Source organism: Panthera leo, chromosome A2, assembly GCF_018350215.1.
Source record: "Panthera leo isolate Ple1 chromosome A2, P.leo_Ple1_pat1.1, whole genome shotgun sequence".
Lineage (NCBI taxonomy): Eukaryota > Metazoa > Chordata > Mammalia > Carnivora > Felidae > Panthera > Panthera leo.
The window spans coordinates 160694724-160710934 of NC_056680.1; the positions used below are offsets into that span (position 1 = coordinate 160694724).

Sequence of the window (16211 nt, forward strand, 5' to 3'; positions counted from 1 at the left end):
TTTTTTTTTCCCTTGGCTTAGCTTACTGTTTTCATGAAGTGGGCTCTAAACTCCCCAACCTCCTCTGTAACGGTCTCTTCAAAACATTCAGATATAATGGGCATTTCTTACTTTCATCTACTTGAAGAAAAATTTTCTAGAACCTTCTGATGTGCTCCAGTCTGGACTGGTTGCCTCCAGGTGCACAGCTGTCTTCTTGGGATCCCCCTTCGGCAGCACCCCAGGGATTTGCCTCGCCTCGCTCATGTCGGAGCTCCTAACACCTCTTGCTCGGCTTACGTCCTCATTTCAGCAAAGCGCCTCCCCCACTTTGAGAGAGGGTGCGCACAGGAGACCTTGAAAACGTCTCGATTTCATTTCTCACATTAATTAGAAGGGTCTGGCTGATATAAAACCCTAGAATCGTTGGAAAATATTTTCCAGTTTTAAAAAAAATGTTTATTTATTTTTGAGAGAGAGACAGAGTGTGAGCAGGGGAGGAGCAGAGAGAGAGGGAGACACAGAATCTGAAGCAGGCTCCAGGCTCTGGGCTGTCAGCACAGAGCCCGACACGGGGCTTGAACTCATAAACCGCGAGATCATGGCCTGAGCCAAAGCCGGACGCTCAACCGACTGAGCCACCCAGGTGCCCCAAAACATAGTTTTTTAAATTTCTCTGCATGGTCCATGTTTCTTTGGAATCTATTTTTTCTGCTTTCTTTTCCTTTGGCCTCTGTATATTAGAGGCTTTCCCCAAATGTCTGTGGTTCTTGGTTTTCTATTTATAAGTAGAATACTCAAAAGAGATTTAAAGTTTGGTGTATTTAGGTAGGGCTTGCTAGTGATGGGTTTCCCAACAGGATGACTTCACGGAGTCATTTCACTGGGAAATACCTTGGGCTGGTCCCAAAAGTCTCTGGACAAGACTCTTCGAATACACTGTCCTGAGGTCTCGTCCTGGATGCCAGCATCATTTTGGAGTCCGGTTAGGGAGGAAGGCTGGAGATCTCAACATCTGCAGGTCAAGTTTCAGTGATTCCCTTGTTTTCAGCATGGTGCCCACCCTCCATTGTGCCTGGCGTCCACGTTCAGACATCCTCGTGTTCATCTTCTCCAGGGAGTAAGCCTTGGTTGTCCACCAGGGTTGGCAGAGGCAGATGCCAGTTGTAGGGATTGAAGGGGGCAGCGGAGGGGACATGGTAGTGTTTAGATGCCTCTTTAAAAGATCTCTGACTTTGGGGCGCCTGGGTGGCTCAGTTGGCTGAGCATCCGACTTCAATTCAGGTCATGATCTCATGATTCGTGAGTTTGGACCCGAATCAGGATATCAGTGGGAGCCTGCTTCGGATTCTCTGCCCACCCCCATCTCTGCCCCTTCCTCATTCGTGCTCTCTCTCTCAAAAATAAATATTAAAAAAAAAAAAGATGTTTGACCAATCTTCTGTTTTTAACACCACTTTTGCCCCCATTTCCAAAGATACCTAGAGTCTCTGGTACTGCTGATTCCCAAGTCTTGAGTAGGGATGGGGGGTGGAGTGCAAATCGAGTTTCTTTTCTGCTTTCCCCAATACCAATTTTGGATTTAGCTTTCTAAATCAGTAATCACCCAGCCATCTGCTTTCAGACTTCCAAGATTTGGTTGCTGTTGTCTCCTTGTCCATTCCTTTTAAAAGTCCCTTCGCTCTTGCTTTAGAAGGATTCTGGGAGGTAGGAGTAAACACATGTTCAACCTGCCATCTTTAACTCGAAGTCTTTCTTCATGCATTGTTTTTGTCAAAAATTATTTTTACTGAATAAGAAGTAATGTATACTTACTTCAGAACATTCTACAAAGCATACAGAAAATAGGAAAAAAAGTCAAGTGGAAACATAATGAAATCGCATTTCTTCATTGAATTTTTTTTCCTATCCTTTGTTTACATCATGGACTTCGTGTTACATTTACATTTTCCACTTCTGCATCATTAACTTCCCCTATCAACTGGATCACTGCCATCAGTATCCCTCATCGGCGTTAGCGATCCCCATCTTAAGTAGACAGGGTCCGTTCCCCCAGCCACTGCCCCCTTATTTCCACTCCCCACTCACTGATGGTGGGCGCTGCTCCCCCCCCCCCCCCCCCATTCTCCCCTCCATCCACTCCATCACACCGCCAACGCTCCTCCTGCCGAGGTCACTGGTGGACACGGCAGTTTCTGCCTCACTAAGCTGCACGGCAGGATCCAACACGGTTGACCACGCTCCCTGCTTCTGGAAGCGCCCTCCTCTTGAAATACCCCACGATGCGCTATCCGAATTTTGCATCCTCTACCCACTGAGCCAGCCGCCTGCTGGGCCCCAACTATCCTAATTTTTTGCTACCTTTCTGACCACTCCTTCCGTTTCCTTCGGTTCCTCTGCTTCATCCTTCCTTTTTCAAATCCTGGCTGTGCATGAGAATCATCTTGGAAGCCTTTTAAAGAATATTAACGCCTAGGCCCCACCCAGACTGATATATTCCAAATCGCCAAATTTACTCTAAAATCCAGGGCTCCCAAGGGCATGGCCTCTGCTCTTTCTCCTCTCCCTCTCCAGACTGGGCCTATGCTACCAATGCCCAGATGTCTGTCTCTAGCTCACATTTCTGTTTTTAACCCTTTATTCAGCTGCTTTCTCAACACCAACACTCTCTCCTGGAACCCCTGCAGGGATCTCAAACCTGACATGTTCTTGTCGTATGTCTAGGTCTGCACCTCCTATTGTCCTCCATCTAGTGTCCTACTGCAGTCACAGGCCGGGGGGGGGGGGGCGGGGCGGGGGGACAATCTCCCTCGGTCAACACCCGCCAACTGCAGGCTGTCTCGAAGTCTCTACTGCCAAAACAGATCTCGGAAATACCCGCTTCTCTCCTGGGCTACGCCACGGTCGCCTGCTTGGGACTACAAAAAGTCTTCGCCTGGTCTCCTAGCTTCCAGACTTCCTTCCAGTAAGTTCTCCCTGGGGCAAGTGGAACTCCTACTTGCTCTTTAAGTTCCCACTAGACATTCCACTTGCCAAAGAGGCCTTTTCTGCTCTCCTATCTCAGCAGAGTCGATTGGGCTTGGATGCTTGCCTCCACAGCTCTCCCACCGTTCCTTACTGTAATTTTATATGCGGGGGGTAGAGGGGGGCTGGTTATTACTATAAGCCTCTTGACATATGCAAATTGATGAACTAAGTAATAAACATACAAATGAAACATATGGTATACAAACTTCACTTATGATTTTAGTGGCTAAGAGACTATTGTCATGCAACAAAACATTTGTACGTCTTAATCCATCGTTTGGATTCTCTTCCGTGCTATAGACTCTCAGAAAGGGAAGGAAATTATTAGGTCAAGTATATGAACACTTGAAATATTTAAAACGTATTTACAGACTAAAAAAATATCAAATTGCTTTTTAAAAAGCCTGAGACCTTGGATTTCAGCCATGCCTTCTGGTCTGTTTTACTCTCTGCTCATCTGTTAGGTGAAAACGGCACCTGGCTTCGCCGGGCCTCTATTGCCCCCTCAGAGGGCCGCGAATGGGAGCCCGGGCTCTGAGTATTTGGAGAGCAGAGTCGATATCTGAATCATTTTTGGATCTCCTTGCCCTCAGGGATCCAAACCATAAATAACAGTTTACTGAATAAATTTTCCTTAGCCAGTTCATAAAATTGTCATGTTCAATGCATTTGGAACTGTGAAAGTTCTCAACGTTCTAGGCTTTTCCTCACAGGTGTCACACCAGAGCTGGTTTTGCAGCCACCCTTCTCAGGGAGAAGACACAAGAACAGGCAGGTTACCACTAGCACGTCTGGGGCTCAGATAACCGCAGATTCACAGAACAATCCCACTGCCCAGAGGCCAGGGCCTCTGGTCTTGCACCGGGGTGCGAGTTCACAGCCAGCCCTGTGTGACGTTGGTTCCCACGTCCTCCCCTGTCCTCCCTCCAGTCCAGGCTCTGAGACGCCAGAGATGGTCAGTGGAACAAATGGCACATTCCAGCCACACAAGGCAGCCTCTGTGAGGCGGCCGCTTCCCACAGAAGCTCGGGCCACAGATGTGCGTGTGCCAGAACAAACCCAGCCTGAGGCAGAGTGGGTTGAGGTGATTTGCTTTCAATTCTGGCCCTCCCCTGTGGGAGGCCCATCTGTGATGAGGGTGTGAACACATCGACGGGGTTCAGGGATCGATGCTGTCATCCCAGCGCTTCTAAGAAGATGCTAGAGAAGCAGTGCGTGGACCACAAAATCCTCCTGGGACGTCAGACCGGACCTTAGCGTATTTACCATAAACCGCTCTCCCGTCTTCTCATTCTCAGCCTCCGAGGCCTTCTTTCTCATTTCTTCTGCTTCAGATATGTTTCTTCTTCTCACCTGACCTTCGTTTTTGGCTGTGGCCACACGAGTCTTTTGGATACGCTTATTTTCTTCCAAACCAAAGGACCCTCTGCCAGATACTATACTTTGTCCCCAAGCCCCCGTTCTCACCTACTTTTAAATCGTCTTTTTTGTCTGCCAGAATGAATTCAGAGGAGCCTCTACTCTCAGTGTGAGTCTCTAGGAAGTAAGGCCACTGGCTTTCTCTGAAGGATGCCAGCACCCATTTTCCACAGGCTTCTGTCTCTTCTGTCAGTTGCCGTTGCTTTCGGTCCACGGGGTTGACGTTGCTCGGTATCTCTGGGCCTCCTGCCGGAAGCCGGCTGACAGGTCCCGGAATCGGCGACATTACTTCATAACAAGACCTGGCTGTAGGCTCCAATGAGTTCTCCCGCGAGACTGTCATCCTTTTTCAAAAGATATGATCACCAATGATGTCTGGCTGCGAAGGACAAGCATCAGCTTCGCTGCAGACCTTCAAGGTAGATGATACAAGCCCAAAGGCGATTCCAGAGCAGGAACTCCAAAAACAGACTGTGCACCACGAAAGAACCCGCAGGGCAAGCATGTGGGCCACGGATAGGGCGGCTGGGGAGGGACAAGACCCCACGCAGAATGAGAACAGCTGGTGTTTACCGGGCCACTGGTACACGCCAGTCACCCCATCAGGCCCTAGGTATTATTCCCAGTCCTATTTTGTAGATGGCGAAAACAAGTTTCCAAAAAGGCTGAGTAACTAACATCAAACCACGAGTGAGCAGAGAAGCTGGGATTCTAGGGCAGGCACCTGACACTGGAGTCTGTGCTTGAGAATATGGCCAGTCCTGCTTGGCACCTTTCTGCTGCCTCCATCAAACCGTCCCATCTAAGAAATTTTTTTTAATCTTTATTTACTTTTGAGAGAGAGAGAGAGCAGAAGAGAGACAGGGAGACACCGAATCCGAGCAGGCTTCAGGCTCTGAGCTGTCAGCACGGAGCCCGATGCGGGGCTCGAACTCACAAACCGCGAGATAGTAACCTGAGCCGAAGCTGGACACTCAACCGACCGAGCCACCTGGGTGCCCCTCAAACTGTCCCACCTAGACATTGTCCTGCATGTTGCACAACATTCCCGGTCAAGTATGCCTGTCCCTATCCTTCCACTGACCGGCTGTAGGACCCAGGGTGTGGCCCTTCTCTGGGGGGCTCCAGAATGCATGATCACTAGCATCCCGCCAAGTGACCACTTTTCTTTCGGTTCTGGTTTTGTTTCCTGCAAGAGTGAGACAAGGGCGGAACACTCCCTAAGACGATGAACCCAGTGGCATTTTTATTTGTTGGCCACTTGGGCCACTGGGGATTGAGGAGGCCTCCAGCAGGCCCCAGTACCTGCAGGCCTCCCTCCCGCACACAACTTGCTGAAACATCCCTCCGGGGTCTACCGTGGATTGCAACGCTCCATGCTGGGCCCCCTGAGTGCTGAAAGATCTAGAAGGCAGAGCTCCAGGCCACCCAGTAGCCACTCACCAGCACTGGGATCCGCGGGCGTCTCGCCTTCCTCGGAGTCCTCTTGTTCCTGCATGGTCGGCCTCTCCCCACGCTCCATCTGCGACATGAGGTCTGGTTTGGAAATTGCATAGTCTGGGCAGAAGGAAGGAAAGAAGGCATCCTGTGTGGTGAGGTGTCACCTGGGTGACCGGGACCCTAGGAGCAGCCACCCTACCAGGGGCCGTGTCGGAAGAGAAACGGGCCAACTTCCCAGCCCTTCTCCTTAGGGGCCCTGGTGTGTGTGGGCCTGCACGCGTGTGCGTGCATATGTGCATGTGGGCCTGCACGCGTGTGCGTTAACCAGGGCCTCCCACGAGGGAGCCGCAGCAGGCACCGCCTTCCACCGGTGGAAACTGGCCCTCTGTCGTCTGTGGCTCCCGTTGCCGCCAATGCCTGCTCAGGTTTTCATGACAAAGACCCAAGAGATTTGAAATCTCCTAGAGTGAAAAACTAATCCTGATGAAACCTAGAAGCCATCAAACTAGATAGTAATAGTGTGCCTCACATTAAAAAAAGTTTAAAGCTCTTTGGAGACAGAGTTATGAGATAAACCTGGAGGAAATACATGTGCACGTATTTGTCATAGGTGAGGCTTCTATACTAAATAGTTAACGTCCATCATTATATATAAAGAGCCTCTACAATAAGTGAAAAATAAAAAAGGAAATTTAAGTACGTAATTCACAGAGGAAATGCAAGTGGCCAGCACACGCAGGAAAAGATACACCAGTTCACCAGTCATCAAAGACAGACATACTTAAATAATGAAGTAAATAAAGTAATATGTATATTTTAATACATATAGTAAATAAATAATAAATATAAATATATATATTTTTTATATTTAATATATATAATATATTTTAATACATATAGTAAATAAATAATAAATATAAATATATAAATATAAATATAAATATAAAAAATAAATAAAGTAAATAATGAAGTAAATAAAGAAAATAATTATTTTCCACCTGACAGAAAAGACAAGTATTTAAAATAGAAGGACATCGGTTCGGGCCAGGGCACGGTGAGACGACATTGTCACACTCTGTGGTGTAAACACAGAGTTTACACCTGGAGGCAGGTGGCCATGGTATTGTAAACCTGCACTCTCCTTACTCGGCAAACCTCCTCCTTGGAATGTGTCCCATGGAAATACTCACGGAAGCACACATAAATACACAGAGATGTTGATTACGTTTGGTGGCAGCGAGAAGACGCAATCGGCCTGCCGCTCGCCGACAGCAGAAAGGTCAAATGCCCAGAGGTTCACCTGGAATGCTGCCCCGTCTTTCTGAGCTGACATGGAAAGCTGTCTACGGCCTACTGGTCGGTAAAATAGGTGAACAATCCCATTCGTGCACACCACAGACTGCATATGCACGAGTACCTGCCTCGTGTGTGTGTGTGTGTGTGTGTGTGTGTGTGTGTGTGTGTATTAATACCTGCCAAAGGGTCTGTGGTGGTTTCCTCTGGGGAGAAGTACTGGGGGGAGGGCAGGGATTGCTCCTTACTATATAAATCTAGATTGCTGAATTTTCACAATTATGTATATACTTTCAAAAGAAAAGAAAAAAATGAAAAAGAAAAAAGTCCTATCGGGGAGGTATGTGTGCAGAAAATTAACGGTTCTGACAAGAATCAAAGTTTCTATGCAACAGCATATATAATGTTTTTCTAACTTTTTGTGTGTGTCCAAAGAGTTTCCCATCACAGAGAAAAGGATACCTATAAAACTAAAGTATATTTTCCCAGGTTTGCCTCCTTAAATACCCTTATTAAAATGAAAACAGCAAGAATCCACAAACTTTGGGGTATTAGAGTTCTCAGTGAAATTGTGACTTTTTGGTAGGGATCTAGCATGAGTATTAAACTCCTGGGTCACAGCCTTCTCTATGCACAGTGGAGACCAGAACCCGGGGGACATATGCCCTCCATCAGGGACAATGTTCAGTCAGCTGGATGGTCCAACGGGAGCACTAACACCTGTCCTGTCTCCCTCACGGGAGAGTCGGGGGATTAAGTAATGTGCTTCTCAGTGAAGCACCTCGCACTCTTTTTAATAATAGTTTGCTGGACAAATTCATTACACACACACACCATGGGGAAACTCATATAAAGGTGAGACCCTGATGTCTGTCTTCCCCCTCCTTGCCCCAGTGCCCCTTGTTTTTGACTATGGGGAGCATTGGAGCACAGAACTCCCAACCCTAGGAGTTTCCAAACCCCAGGCCGGTGTTGAGGAAGCCCCCCATAAGCGAACCTTCTCCTTACCCATAGAAACCAGAGACTCATAGTTGCCCCTCATCACGTTCTTGTAGAGCTCCTTCTGCCACTCCGACAGGTTCCCCCACTCCTGCTCTGAGAAATGGACGGCGACATCATCGAAGGTGACAGGGACCTGAAACCACACAAGCTCAGCTTGGACCGACCGGAAGGCAGTCACAGGCCCTCAGCTGCCAAATCACAAGGCGGTGAAAGGCTCCACCTTTCCCCCCTCCACCTCCCCTCCCACTGCCCTGGCTCAAACACCTCTTCTTAGGACTGGAGTGGGCTAGGCCCAAAGGCACAGCTGTAGGTATTCACCACAGATCTCTCTAGAAACCTGGCCTGACTTTAGCCACTGTCCTGGCCCCACAGAGTAAGGGCCTCATTTTATCTGGTCCGTTTTCTGTCTAGGATAATCCTTGCGGCTCTAAAAGCATGGTCTGCAGACCAGCACCATGGTACCAGGGAACCTGCTAGAAATGCAGCCCCTCAGGCCCGCTGTAGGCCCACTAAATCGGATTCTGCGTTTAGTAAGGTCCCCAGGGGATTCAAGTACACAAGAACATCTGAGAAGCGCTGGCCTACAGAATGTTGTCCAAGTCTCTTCCCTACGTAAGGCTGTGAACAGGGACAACACACAAAAGAACAGGAAGAAAACCAGTCCACGTTCAAGTTCTATCAGGATCTTCTGGGACATAATATTAAAACCCAACCACTCCCTAGCCTTTTAGGATACCTCTTGAAATCACATTTTTTTACTGGCATCGACATGATTTATAAGCCAACTGATAAAAACGTCGGGCCCGACAGAGCCCTGGAACATTTCACCAAGTTCTCCGTCCACCTCAACAGTGAACCACGGGTTCACACCTGTTGTGAATTGAACACCCTTCCAAATCGACGGTCCCTGGTCACTAGGATGTCGTCGGACATTCTCTTCTATTCACGTAGGGTTTTATTAACGGGACAAATCATCTGAATTTGGGCCATCTTGGGTTTAGTGCAGCAATGTTGGCAACTAGGTATCATTGTATTTGTTTCCTTTTTTTAATTTTTTTTAATGTTTATTTATTTTTTGAGAGAGAGAGAGAGAGAGAGTGTGAGCCAAGAAGGGGCAGAGAGAGAGAAGGAGACACAGAATCTGAAGCAGGCTCCAGGCTCTAGCTGTCAGCACAGAGCCTGATGCGGGGCTCGAACCCACAAACCGTGAGGTCATGCCTTAAGCTGAAGTCTGGCGCTTAACCAACTGAGCCACCCAGACGCCCCCAGTATTTGTTTCCTTCTTAAACATCTCTTTTCCCTTCTTTTATATGAAATTCCTAGAACACGTCCCAGTTCAGATCGCTCCTTGGGAAGCCCCAGTTGGGATAGCTCTTACCTTGGGAACTTCTCCGTTGCTGCCTGGTGGCAGCCGCAGGATCCAGAAATTTCGGTTTTTCAGCAGGTTCTCCATGTTCTCCAGCCGCCTCTGCAGCAGCCCGTACTCCTGCAGCAGGGTCCCCAGCACGACCCACTTGCTCTCCAGATGGTTCGCAAACTCCACGGCCGTCTTCTCGCAGTCCGCCAGCTTCTTCTCGGCCGTCCCCGTCCGCCCCTCCAGGGTCAGGAGCCGCATGGCCTGGGCCTCCAGTTTCCTCTCCACGGCCTGGACGGCAGCCCACACGGCCAAGCGGGTGATCTCCGCTGTCGGGAGCGGTGTGTCCTTCTGGGCTGCCGAAGAGATCTGGAAGGGGGTGTCTTTTTGGGAAACTGGGCTCTGAAGCAGGGGGTCCATGTCGGTCTCGGGAACTGTGGGGGACAGGGTCAGGGGGTCTTTCTCAGGAACTTCAGGCGAGTGGAGGAGGCCTTCTTGGTGGGGGGTGGAGTGGGACAGAAGTGATATTTCGTGTTCAGCAGCAGCTGGGGGCGGATACTGGGTCTCTTCTTGAGAAGCCGGGCGACCCTGGAGACGAGTCTCTTGCTCAGAAGCGGCAGGATACAGGAGTGAGGGTCCCTTCTGGAGAACGTGTGGCATTCGGCCAGAGGTCTCTAGCTTGGGAGTTTGGGGCAGGGAGGCTTGTCGGGGAATGGGGGGAGACGAAGAAGGAATTTCTTTGGGGGGAAGAACACGCGATTGGAACAGAGTTTCTCGGGGGGGTCCAGCAGGGGCCTGACGTGGGGTCTCTTCTTGCAGAACACTGGGGAAGGACAGAGGTGAGGAGCGTTGGGTCTCCATGTCCAGCTGCTGGACCTGTGGTCAAGGAAAGAAAGGGCAGGATTGAAGGCCACAGTCTCCAGCTGGCAAAATAAACGCCAAAGTTAGGCACCCACATAAAAAAGGGTTTCCGGTTTATTGGCAATCAAGATCTGTTCCACGGACACGACTCTCTTCTTGAGAACCTCGCGCTGATTCAGAGATCAGTTACAAAAGCACAACTAACAACCAAGAAAGGGCGGCCATGCCACCTTCTGCTTTGATGGAGGCGTCTCTTTCTTCACAACAGACGCCTCACAGGATCACCCATGACCAGCAGCGTATGAGACGGACGCTGGCCTTGGCTTTCGGTCCTGTCCACACGGACCGCTGCCCGGTTACTCGACCTGTTCGCAGTGTCCTCACACGTGAAACAAAGACCACCTCGCTGAGTTTGAGCACTGAACATTAAATGAAATAAAACTTGGTAAAATGACAGAGCAGAGTTTTATCAGTGCCGGGCACTGTTACTACCCCAAGACTCCCAGCAAGGTGGGAGGAGACAGCGGTGGGGCCAGTGCTGTTCGAGGACTTACCTGGAAGATGAACGTGCCATCTGGCCCCAATGCTTCTTACGTGAATGGTCAGGTAGTCCCAGCCCTCTTAATTCTTTCCCTCACTTACTCTAGTAGTGAGGACACACAATTACCTTGTTTCCCAGGCTCTTTGAAAAAAGCTTACTGACTTAGCAATAGCATTTTTCAAAGGATTTATATGGTATAGGTTTGACTTTGAGACATGTTATATGGACCCAGCCCCTCCTGGAGAGGCTGAGTGGGCTTCTGGGCAGTCCAGGCTATAAGCAAAGAGAGAAGAGAGACCCTCAGCCAGGCCAGGGATATGGCAATTCAGCCACTTGTACGGGAGGCAAAGTCCCCGGGACAGATGGTCCACTGAGGCAGGTGCACTCCTGCTGGTCTGGGTTCCTCCCTGTGGTTTGTGAGATGGGAACTGGGGAGCGAAGGCCTGGACAGACTGGAAACAGAGCCGAAGTCATTCAGTTCTGTGACTCGCCTCAAGGCTGGTGGGGACTAGAACCAAAAGAAAGATCGATTCCTTTGAGACTTTCTTTATTCCTCTCTTCCTGTTACCCACCTTGCTACATTCACATTGAGAGAATTCTTGTGTCACCGGGGAGGTGAAGCCAAGGTCTTCTGAATGACTAGCTCTGTATTTACTTATCCAGACAATCAATAGCTTTATTGGAGCTGAACAGAATTCCTTCCATAACATGTTTGTCCATTTCCTCATAATCTTCCTTCAGAGAATCTGCTGAATGGCCTGTCACTGTGCCACACACAAGCGATCTTTAATACAACTGAAACGCCCCTTCTCTTTGTTTGAAAAGGAGTATATCCCTGGTGTCCAGTCTGACATGTAGTACGTGCTCAATAAATGTCTGCTGGACATTTATTGGGTATACGTGATGGGGTCACAACAAAAACAAAAATGACACTCCTTCGGTCACCTGTCAGAGCCTAAACCTATTTACGTTTCCTCCCGCTCTCTTTCCTTTATTTGCTCATTCATTCACTCACGAGAGCCTTAGCTGAGACAGCACCACACTCTCAAGCCAAGAACTGAAAACGTAAGGCCTGTTCAGGCAGAATGTTTTCCGAGGTAAGTACGATCCGAGAGCTCTGCAGCTAGCCAGATGTGAGAGCCTATTAGTCAGGTAACAGCTAACAATTACTCAGCACTTGCTGTGTGCCATGAACGGTGTTAAGCATGTTAAAGGGTTATCTCATTTAATCCCCAGGAAACCCTATGAAATAGGGACTCTGAGAACCATTCCCCACATTTAGCATATGAAGACGCTGAGGTGTGGAGAGGCCAACTCACTCGGCCAAGGTCACACAGCGGGCTGGCCGCAGAACCTGGGCCTCCGGGCAGCTGGTCGGTAAGTGTTCTGAATCCTCTCCACCTCTAACATCCAGAGGCATGGAGACTTCCCAAAGACCTGAGGGTAGGTTCTATGTTAGGGAAGGCCCTGCCCATAAAGACAGAGCCGCTGAAAGCCAGGGGTCAGGGACGCCTTTGAAACCCTAATGAAAGTTATGGATGCTCCACCCCCCCCCCCGAAAAAACACACACCGGCCCCCACACAAAAGTCCGCAAACGCTTTCAAGGGCTTTGCAGACCCCTAGACCTGAAGATTCACCAACAAGTAAGCCACCTCTCAGCTCCTCACCGGTGAAGGCAGACAGAGGCCAGGCCTGTGGGACGGGAGCCTCAGACACAGGGCAAGTGACTAGCATAATGCAACACAATAAGCCCATCAGGGCCCTGTGCTGGGAGGGGGATTAGGGTATTTGTCTACAACTACTAGGAAGAAGGGAAAATCCCCAGGGGCCAAGTTAGTATCCCTGAGTGATACAGGGGTTTAACTAAAACCATGACAAAAAGCCCCATCCAGTACAGTACAGAGAGCCAGCAGGCTAAGATATCTTTCCCAACCAGTCTCACCAGAGCTCAAGGAAACTACCATTTCTTTGCTCTCTATTATTAGCCTGGCTCTTCCCATTTCCAGATTTGGAGGACTGCTGAGGGATGAGGGGGCCACAGGAGCACACCCCCTCCTCTACCCCCAAATTAAAGCCCCTTGCTATAATGTCGTCAGTACCAATAAACCTGTGGCTTGATTTTACCCTAAGCATAAAGAAATGGCCAAGGAGAGGGATGGAGCTGTAAATATAATATCTAAGATGAACAAGCTTGCATTCTCAAACCATGGGGGGTGGGGGGGGGCAGAGAGGATTCTGGACCTTTATCACAGGATTTAACCGACTCTCCCTGCCTCCTGTATCCCGAGTGGATGGGGGTCTCCAGGCTTCATTTATCTTAGCAGAATAATACAGAACCATTCCTATCAATTTATAAAGAAAAGAAAAAAGAAAAGAAAAGAAAAGAAAAGAGAAAAAGAAAGCTGTGCCAGTTTCTTGTATGACCCGGTGTGGTTCACTCAGAATTATATACCATTCAAGGGCCCTGGAGACCTCAACCCAGAGGTGGGCATTTTGAAATCTCCACTGTATTTTGTTTTTCCAAGAGATGATGATGAGTTGTATTGAACCGGGAGGCTCTTTAGGAAGCGTTTATCCCGACCCCTTCCTGTACACACCAGTAAACTGAGGCTCAGAGGCACTGACCCTCATGCAGCAATCCTGCTCCCAGGCACAGCCACCGCATCTCAAAGAGCAGGTCTGCGGGGAGATTTGGGGACCGATTTTTGAGAATGGCCCATTAAAGAGGAACATCAGCCACCAAACCCCTAGGAGCTCGCTCCCCCGACCCCATCCGTCTGGACACCCAGAATTTGGCAGGGGGCCCTCCGGAGGCAGGGGCTGGAGGCCCAGGCGCCGGAGCCCGAGGGCCACCTGCTCCCCACCACGCAACCGCTCGGCCGGGCGCTGCCCGGCCTCTCACCCTGCCGTCACCTCCCCCCCGACGGGCCGCGTCCACCGCGAGCCGGGCCAGGCCCCTAATCCAGGGCAGGCCGCCGCCAGAGCCGCCCCCCTCCCCGTCCAGGCCCGCCGCCCGGGAGGCTGGCATTTCTGGGGACGCGGGCAGCGGGCCACGGATGACTCGCTACGTGACCTTGGGGCAGGCCGGCCGGGTCGCCGCCAGGTGTCTGTGCCTCAGTGTCTCCGCTCTGCGAAATGGGGAGAGCCGCGTCAGCGCCGCGCTCCGGCCGCGGGAGGCTCGGCGGGGGCGAGCTCTGCGGAAAACGTGCGGCGGCAACCCCGACGGACGCAGCGCCGGCTCCGCAGGGAGCGAGGCGCGCCGCCCGGGGCGCCCACCTCCGGGCCCGCGAGCGGGCCAGGCCCCGGCGTCCCTGCAGCCTCGCCCGGACGGCGGCCGGCTCCTCGGCCCCGCTGCCATCCCGCAGCCCTCCCCCCCCCACCCCCACTCCCGTTAAGGGGCGCGCGAGCCCTCCGGCCCCCCCACCCCCCGCCCCCCACGTCGCGGCGTTTGTGTCCCTTACCGAGACCCCAGGCCGGGCCGCCGAGCCGGGGACGCGCAGGCCGTCCCCCGGGCCCCGAGTCCGCGCGTCCGTGCGCGCGCGGGCCGCCCTCACCGGAGCCGGGGCCGCCTCGGCCATGGCCCTGCGCTGTCCGGCCCGGGCCGGAGTCGCCGCCGCCGCCGCCGCCGCCGCCGCGCGGCCCCACGCAGGCCGCCCCCCCTCCCGGCCTCTCCGCAGGCGGCGCCCGCCCGGCCCTGCCTTCCCCGCCCGGGCTCGCGCGGCCGTCGGGCCCGGCCTGCTCAGGGCGGGCGGGGACGGAGCGGCCGAGCCGGGCGGCGGCGTCGGAGCGGGGCGCGCGGCGGTGCGGGCGGCCGGGCGGGCTGCGCCCCGGCCGCGAGCTGGGCCCCGGCCCTCAGCACCGGCCCCCGGCCCGCGCGCGGCCCCTCTGCGGCCGCGGCTGCGACCCCGGCTCCGGCCCCGGCCCCGGCTGCGAGCTGCGCTGCCGTCCCGGCGCCTCTTCAGCAGGGGAGCTGCACAGCAGCTGCCATGTTGATACAAACTGCATCCTGGGAGGCATGTCCCTCTCAGGCCGTTTAAAGAGAAACACTCCGAGGCTCGTCGGAGGCTGCAGGAACCCAGACAGCTCCATCTACAGCCGGTAGGAGCGAACAGTGTCGAGCGAGCAGCCAGGCGGCGACGGACACGCCCTGAGCCCCGGGCCAGCCCGTCGTGGAGCCCGGGCCGAACCGCTCGGCCTCCCCCCCGGGGTCCCCCCCTCCCTGGCCTCTCACCTGGGGTCCTCGCCTCCCCGGGCAGCCTGGGGCGAGACCCGGAGGCGGGAGAGCCGAGCACAAACAGCCGCGCGCAGCCAAGGCGACGTGCTGGGGTCTGGAGGCGGCTTGATTGGCTCCGACAGCCTTCCTCCCGCCGGATCCCCCTGCTCCTCTCAAACCCAGAACCCGGGTCGTTCCCTTTCAAAACCTGCGCTCACAAAGGGATCTAAGAAACCCGGCACGGCAAAGAAAGCCCGAGTTCATGTGACCGGCTCTGTGCAGCCCGGGTTCCAGGGAAGCGGGCTGCGTGGTTCCAAGGGTAACAAGGGGGCTGGGTGCTTTTGTGAAATGCCCGAGTGTTGTTTTCGACATGAAAGGACACAATTCCGAGAATCATAGAGTGCTGGGGCTGGAAGGGGCCGGACCCGTCGTTTGGGAGGAAACTGAGGCCGAGCGGGAAGGGACTTGTTTACCCTAAGTTGCTGTGCCAGCCCCTTGTCGGAATGCTCTTTCTTAACCTTCAGGGCTCCCCCAAAAGAAATGGTAGAGCTGCGAGTTGGCGGCTCCCTTTGCTGGACAGGTTCACTTATACGCATATTTATGGAATACCTACCAGGTGGCAAGAACTGGGGGTGGGGGGGGTGGGGAGAAAGCAAGAAAGTATAGGCCTCCTGGTTACAAGTGACGAAAACCCAACTGGAACTTAAGCGGGGAAGAAAAGTAGAATATCTTTGTTCACCTAATGGGATCCCTGGGAGGCCAAGGGGTGGAGCTGCCTTGGAAGGCGACAGGATCAGGACTCAGTGCGCTGTCCGCTCCTATGTCTCTGTAAAAATGGAAAGTTATGGATGTGGACGAGGCCAGTGCCTCTGTCGGAATCCATTTCCTTCCCTTCCCAGAGGTTGGACCTCCCACCTACATGTCTTGATGCATTTCCTACCATGCATCAGCAAACAGCGCATACCCCTGCTTTTTGGTATTTTAAATGTGTATGTGAATGTAATTCAGTCCATATCAGGTTGCAACTTGCTTTTTTTTTTTTTTAGTGCATCATTGTTTTTGAGATATAGTTGTGTTGAAA

The 16211-nt window shown here is 52.2% G+C and overlaps 1 protein-coding gene across 4 annotated transcripts in view; it reads right to left on the reverse strand.

The window, feature by feature from the left end:
- Positions 1-15239, reverse strand: part of ZNF777 (zinc finger protein 777) — a 28204-nt gene extending 12965 nt beyond the window's left edge. Inside the window, exons 1-4 of one of the 4 annotated variants that reach the window (XM_042926986.1) lie at positions 15149-15239; positions 9539-10390; positions 8167-8293; positions 5869-5982 (exon numbers count right to left, since the gene is read on the reverse strand). In XM_042926986.1, coding sequence (XP_042782920.1) covers positions 5869-5982; positions 8167-8293; positions 9539-10375 — 1078 coding nt within the window. In that variant the 5' untranslated portion in view covers positions 10376-10390; positions 15149-15239. Of the gene's footprint in view, positions 1-5868; positions 5983-8166; positions 8294-9538; positions 10391-13542; positions 13567-13990; positions 14231-14378; positions 14525-15148 lie in introns of those variants that run through there. The other 3 variants (XM_042926983.1, XM_042926985.1, XM_042926984.1) reach the window with 3 other exon arrangements.
- Between the last annotated feature and the right edge of the window lie 972 nt (positions 15240-16211).